Source organism: Gymnoscopelus braueri (assembly GCF_963280865.1).
Source record: "Gymnoscopelus braueri genome assembly, chromosome: 17".
Lineage (NCBI taxonomy): Eukaryota > Metazoa > Chordata > Actinopteri > Myctophiformes > Myctophidae > Gymnoscopelus > Gymnoscopelus braueri.
In genome coordinates, this window is record NC_137617.1 from 9935530 (window position 1) to 9943362 (window position 7833).

The 7833-nt window shown below is 41.6% G+C and overlaps 1 protein-coding gene across 1 annotated transcript; it reads left to right on the forward strand.

Annotated features, from left to right (window-relative positions):
* Nucleotides 1-5113: 5113 nt before the first annotated feature.
* LOC308104939 (hydroxycarboxylic acid receptor 1-like) lies at nt 5114-7833 on the forward strand (the record flags this gene model as incomplete). The annotated part of the gene is made up of 2 exons (XM_080455578.1): nt 5114-5533; nt 7135-7833. The coding sequence occupies 2 exons, from the start codon at nt 5114-5116 to the stop codon at nt 7831-7833; spliced, it is 1119 nt and encodes a 372-aa protein (XP_080311704.1).

The window sequence follows — 7833 nt, forward strand, 5'->3', positions numbered from 1 at the left end:
AAGTCCTGTTAGATATTTTAGTTCCTCTATATTTTGAAAGAGACGTAGATGTGAACACAACTGTGCACTTACAATTCATGAATAAAAACCTCATTTTAAGAAAAGTCTTCTAACAGTACCAGAAGGCATGTACGAGGGAGTCCCTTTACGTGATCTATCAGAGGACGTAGAATCAAATGTATTAATATTATCTCTAGTGTAATACATTCTTGTCATGAATTTAAAATGAATTAGTTTAACATTTTCATTAGTGGTAACTGGTAACAAATATTTAGGTGCAACAAATAACATAAAACATAAAATGATTGAGCTTGAGCAAATATTGTAATAATGTTGAAATAATGCTCTCTTCAATGAAAGCTGATATTGTAAATGTAGCCTATAAATGATAACAAATGAGACAAATAGAGATTTAAGAAAGGGAAAATTCACCAGCATTCCAGCAACATACCAAACATCAGCTGGATGATATACTGTATCGTCAGGCTCTAGTTTAGATACATTTTCTTCTGTTCTGTTATATAGTATACATACAACATATATAGAAATATATACATGAAAAAATAAAACACCTGTACAACAACTCAAAGTTTTAATGAACTGATTCAAAAGATTCAATACACACTGCAAAGAAACAACAATTCACATGACTAGCTGACACAGGCGTGCAACAAAGTATAAATCAAGCCTAATATAAAGTTTCATCTATGAAACATCTTCATCTCTCACACTCATTGTCTCCGCCAGGCCGAAGGCATGATGGCGTCCGTCCGTCCGTGTGTCCGTGTGTGTGTCTGTCCGTGTGTGTGTCCGTCTGTCACCAGCTAATATCCGGCACCGTTGGCCCGGTCGCTCCGAAACTGTGCACACACACTCCCTGGATGCCAATTCAGAACCTCTACCCCAAATCTTTCACATGGGCCTGTTATAGCACCACCAGGAGGCCGATTTGTGCAAAACCCTTTTTTTTTTTTTACTCCTACAAATTTTATCCAAACGTCATGCAAATCGGTACACAGTATCACTATAGTCATGTGATCAACACGGATCGGTCCGATTTCCCATATTCCATCCTCATTGCCTAAGGTTGGCTTCCAAAGTTTGCAGGATTGGTCCGATTTGAACAAAAAGTTTCAAAGTATACACACAGCTTGGGATTTCCGTGAAATTTCACACGCACATTCCCACTAGGCCGAGGAAGAAATGCCACCCTTCTCACATTGGCCTGTTATAGCGCCACCAGCAGGTCTAATTTAGCAAAACACATTTTTGGAACAAAATGCCTCAAATCATGAATGCAGTGTCAATGCAAGAATAAATGGCACGGTTGGCACCCTTTTCACATTGGCCTATTATAGCGCCACCAGGAGGCCAGAATAACGTACCTGACCTGGCGGAGACCTGTGCTCCGAGGAGCACTTTTTCTAGTTACATCTGTGTCTGCCTGGCTGGGAGCTATACTCATGCTGTCATATCCTGAAGAGGGCGCTATTGGTCCAAAATGTGTAGTCAGCCAATCAGAGACCTTTGATAGGTGACCAGCAGTATGTTCCACTTGCTGGAACAGAAGACTACAGACAGCAAGACATTTACAATGATAATAAAAACACACCTGGATGTGGAAAACCCTGCAGCCCAGCACAACATCTCTACATGTCTCTGTTCCTCACATATGAACCATGATGTCATTTTGACCTTTGACCTCTTCCACCGAAAGGTTCATCATCTCTTCAGAGCACACTACTGATCATTCCCTCCAAGTTTCATGAAAATGCACACATCTATTATTTGTATTTTATGCACACAGGCACATTGTAATAATGTATTTATGTCCATATAAGAGGATACCAGTAAGACTCACTACTTGGTTCTTGTGGCTCCATCATCACACACTTCAACATCCTCTCTATCACCTCCTTCTCTCTCTTCTTCCATTCTTCTTGTGTTAAAGTTTTCTTTCCTGTCAGTCTTTCAAACAAGGTCTTCTGTCGTGTCTCCTTGTCACAATATTGACAGGTAAGAGAGGGAAAATTCACTGACAAGTGAAAACATCTTTGTATATAATATAGTAGTATTTGTACTTGTTGATTACATGCATTTTTGTGTGAATTTGTTATGCTATGTTGATGAATTGAATACATAGGCCCACAATGGAAACAAGTCCTCAGGACCTTTTTGTGTTATCCTTTTAGCCCAAATGTCTTGTCTTGTACCTTCTTTGGACCTTTTTGCTTGTTTGTTGATGGTAAAGTTAAGAGCCATGATCTTTGTTTCATGTAAGCCACACAGTGTGGACAGGCCATCCATTTGTTTTGCTGTTTTTGTATTCTGCCCAGTACTGTTGTCTTTCGTAGTTTGTATTTTGTGTGCTGGCTGTTTGTCTGGACTGCACAACCTTTGTTTAATACCGACAGCCGTTTCTAGCTCCATTTATACATGACTGATGGTCTGGTCAGTGAAATTATTAGTTTAATTCACCTTTTAAGTTTGTTTAACATCTTATTATTTAACCCCTAGCTGTTTATTTGACAATTACCTTTTCTAATGTCTGTTATTCTTTCCTCTCTTCCCACAGTACACTGCCATGGCGGCTGTTCAATGGCCAATTAATCTGTGTGGAAAATAAACAAGCACTCTCACACACCTGCAAGCTCAGACTGAGCGTCTCCTTCTGCAGTAATACTGGTCATCAGACCCTGACTGCCTGTGACAGGGTTTGATTTGTAAATTCACCCATTTTCAACATTATCTTCATATAATTGGTCCTCACTAAATGCTTATTATGAGATGGTACAATTTGTGTCTGTTTCTCAGAGGAGGGCGGTGGACAGTTCAGAAACCTAGCTGCTTACCTATGATGTCATCGGTAGTGGTCATTTCGAGATTTTTAAAATCTATTTCAGTGTTCTAACTTTCCAGAAAGAGAAAGGCTGTCCCCATCGATGATGTCAGGTAGGCGGGTTTCTGAACTGTCCACAGCCCAACTCTGAGACACAGAGTGAGTAGAAATGGTACTACTACCAATTACTGTATATATGAAGATAGTGTTAAAAATGGGTGAAGTGCTTATTTAAGCCCCACATACTTCTTCATACGACATTATACTGATAATAGCCAATCCAGAAACTCTGTTTTTTTAATCTTTTGTAGCTAATTTCCAGAGGTCCCCTCACCTCATTCAATTGTGCATGTTGTCCCAAACAAGACACAAAAATACAAATCATTAAATCATTGTACGATTAGGTTTCTTTTTAATGTTCCATTGCTCTTTGTGTTTATTGTATTGTTAGAATTGTATTAGTTTAATTTCTTTATAGGAAGCAGAGCACTACATAACCACATTATTTCCTGTGGAAAAACGTCTACTTCATGGAAAGCAACACTTTGCTAATGGAATGCATTACGTACTGTAGCAACAGCCCATAATGTAATCTGGGTAAATCTGAGGTTTCTAATTGACCTCGTTTTGCGTTTCCTTTTGCTTCTGACCCAAATGGACCAAGTTGTGTTGTGACATTTCCTCTTGCGGAAATGTGACAATTATGTTGCCAATAAGAGCACGTACGCTATCAAATAGTAATTATATTAATAATAATTAGAAGTGACTGTATCTCTGAATTATATTAAAGATACTGTAAATATGGAATAAGGAATTTTATAATGATCTGGTCATATAAGACTCTCTCTCTCTCCTTCTCACACACTTGCGAGGGTGATAAATGGCTGCCTAGTTCAGATGAAAATCCGGAGAGTAAACCCGAAAGTAAATCCGAAAGTATAAAGATACACCCGTATCTTTATACAGGAAACATTATCGTGTGTTTATATCTTTGAGTATATCTGGGCTATGTTTAGCCATTTCACACGCCCAACCACACACACACACACACACACACACACACACACACACACACACACACACACACACACACACACACACACACACACACACACACACACACACACACACACACACACACACACACACACACACACACACACACACACACAAACACACAGTGTGCCCTATCTCCTTTAGTCTCCTGCAGCCATGTTTAATGCACTATAATTTACTTTAGGATTAAAACCTATTATTTTCAGTTTAATCTCACTATTATCCTAATAAATACTTTTGTTTAATGTTTGCCCTGTGTGGTGTTCTTTTGTTGCATGGCCATGAGCCAGGCAAGTGTAACAACACAGTATACACACAAATGTGCTTGTGTGTGCACTGCACTGCACCACAGCACTCCACGGCAAACCGATAAATGGGTGTGTTCAAAGTGGTTTATATATATATATATATATATGTATATATGTCATAACCTCATTCACTCACACACTCATTCATTGCTGGTTACTTCGTACACGCATCCATCGTGACAGGTGAGTTATTAGATGTCTATCATTTAAAAATGGTGTACTAATATAATTAATCATATTATTATTGCGACTTGTCTTTTTTTCTGTAGTGTTAATTTTTTTTAATATATATATATAATAACCTTATCTAGGCTGTAGCACTTCAGTTTAGAAGCCTATTTCAAGGGATATTTTCAAAATTAAACAATAAAAAACAGAACATTTGGAAAATTTGCAAGCCTAAAGGGAACAAGCCGAAACGTACACAACACACCACATAGGCTATGGTATGTAAAGTTAAGTTTCTACCATATATGAATCATCACAACAAACAAACCTTGAGATGAATATCAGAGACACAGTTTCAAACCTCTTTTTATTAATTTGTTCGTATTTCAGTCTTAGTTGATCCTGTTATTCTCTTTTTGGTTGAAATACAGTAGCACAATATAACACTAATGTGTTTTTATCATTTAACTGAATTGCTGCACAGTAACCCAGTGAAATAGCCTACAGATGGACTGCAAGTGACCTCTACCGTGAACAGTGACATCACATCTGTACAGAATGTCCTCTGTTTTGTTCTTTACAGATTTTCTGCAATCGGTGCCTCCCTGGAAATAAGGAAGGAGGTCAAAAGGGGAAGGAGGACCCCTTGAATTTCCTAAATTGTATCATACAGTATTATTTTTGGTAATATAAGAGACATCACAACAAACAGAAATCAGTCCCTCTTCACTGCTCGGCCAGAATGACTCCAGATCACAGCAGTATCTTGAGCAACAACACCAGCACGCCGGCCTACACCACCCACAATCTCTCTGGGGGTCATGGCGGCGGCTGCCCGCCGGTCGGCATCCAACTCGAAGGCCTGATCCTGCCTCCCATCCTCTGCATCGACGTCATACTCGGGCTTCTGGGAAACGTAGTGGCCTTCTGGATCTTCTGCTGGAGGCTGAAGGCGTGGAACCCCAACAACCTGTTCCTCTTCCAACTGGTCATCGCCGACTTCATGGTCCTGGTCAGCCTGCCGCTGAGGATCGATGCCTTGCTCAGGGGCCACTGGGTGTTCGGAGACGTGCTGTGTCGCATGAACCTGTTCCTGATGTTCACCAACCGCTCGGCCAGCATCGGACTCATGACCGTGGTGGCGGTGTACCGATATTTCAAGGTGGGTAGAGCACTGGTTCTCAAACATCAAGTCAAGGACCCCCAAATTGATATGTATTTGGCCGCAGACCCCCATCTGAATAGGTTTTGTGTCAGGGATCCCCCAAGAAGATACGATTTATGTAAAAATAATCAAAACATTTTTCAAATGTTCTGTTTTTTATTGTTTAATTTAGAAAATGTCCCTTGAAATAGGCTTCTAAACTGAAGTGCTACAGCCTAGATAAGGTTATTATATATATATTTAAAAAAATGTAACACTACAGAAAAAAAGACAAGTCATAATAATAATATGATTAATTATATTAGTACATGGCACACATGTTGAATCATTGCTGTGAGCTAAGATATGCTATTTTCAAAAGCTTTTCAAAATTCTTGCCCATAATGACATACCCAAAATAGGGACGCCACGGTTAAAGTGGTTATGTTTTTGTAGCTTTATTCAAACTAAGCGTTCAAACTGTCATTGTAATGCACAGAAGAACTCCACACTGCTTGAAATTAAATATAGACCAGATAAAATGGGGTTATGAAACCATCACTGCAATGATGATTGCATGATTATACATTTATTGCCCATTTGATCTGAAGTCTCGCGGAGGTAAATAAAATTGCCTTATTGTTAGGAACGGAAGTCGGTCATAATGCAGATTTATGATGGAGCATGATGGACAGGTTAATTATTGTTTTCTGTTGCTGGGAGTGTTTTCTGTCCGAAGTGCTGTAAAACAAACAGCCTATAGTGCATCACTGTATGAGCCTATGCAGTGAAATGGTCTTAATTTGTAAATCAGTCTCTCATGGCTCGGCATGTCTCTGGTACGGTATTAAGGATGCTGGCCTGGCATGCAGAAATATCTGATCATACAAATGCTATTGTGAGGAGATTTTGCTACGGTTATGTTGTTGCTGTACACAACACATAACATTATTTATATCTATTTCACACTTGAGGGTGCGGTCACACCAAACTTTAATTCTGCCTATGCGGCCACCGCATATAGGCAGAATTAAAGTTTGGTGTGACTGCACCCTGACAGCGTAAACATTCTAAAATGGTTTAGTTTATTTCCTGTTGCAATTGTGACTATGAGTAGCTGACTTGGGCTCATACCGTTCCCTAGCAACGTAATTCCACTGAAAATGTCAGATGCAGGTAAAATACTGTGAAAAATTTTTAGCCTAGTAGAAACCACATGTTAGCCATTATCATATCAAATCAATACATTTCCCTTTGCTCACCACATCGCTGCAGTGATTCAATAACTGATAAACACCAGTGAACATCTCATTCCTTGTATTACTCACTCCATACAACACAGTAGTACAGTTGTAGGGCATTTGTGGGTCAAGAAAGCACCTGTAGAGAACTGTTAACAGAATTTACATTCTAAAAGGGCGCTGTAGGAGGGCCGGGGGCCCCGTTACTGCCATATCGGAGGGGCCTTGTATTGTATAGGCTGAGGGGCCTACGTATGAAGTGTTATATATATTTTAATAAATCAGCATTGATCCTCGTGGCCCAAGGGCCCCTGGTAGTCAAGGGCACTGTCCCGCTCTATAACCTGTCCATGATTCTACATGTTCCTGTTCCTCCAGGTGGTTCATCCTCATCACCGCTTCAACCGTATGACCATGAGGCAGGCCGGGTGGATCACCGTCGTCGTGTGGCTTCTCGTGATCGGCCCTCGGGCTCCCATGCTGGCCTACAGTCACATCAAAGTCCGCGGCGCCGGGACTCAGTGCTTCTTCTTCACGTCGTACAAAGAAGCCTCCCGCGCCATCCTGTTCCTGGTGGGGATGCACCGAGTCCTCTCCGTGTTCGAGTTCTTCGTCCCGCTGGCGCTGCTGCTGTTCTGCTCCATCCGCATCTCCTGCATCCTGCGCCAGAGGACCATGATCAAGGCTCAGAATGTGCGCCGGGCCATGCGTGTCTGCGTCGTCATCGTGGCCGTGTTCGTCGTCTGCTTCCTGCCGGGGATGGTGACCACGGTGGGGCTGTGGGTCATCCGTGCCCACCGGCCGTGGGACTGCGCCTCGTTCTACACCTTCACCCAGCTCACCATCGTCTCGTTCGGGCTGACCTTCCTCAACTCGGCCCTGGATCCCATCATCTACTGCTTCTCCAGCACCATGTTCCGGAAGGCGCTGGTCGGCTCGCTGCCCGGGACGCTGCTCTGCTGGTGCACGGAGGGAGAGAGCGAGTCAGGGCAGACTGGAGGAACCACGTCTGGGAGTCAGAGCAACAAACCGATTGAACTGACACCCATGAAAGAGAACAGTGAGGACACGTCCTGA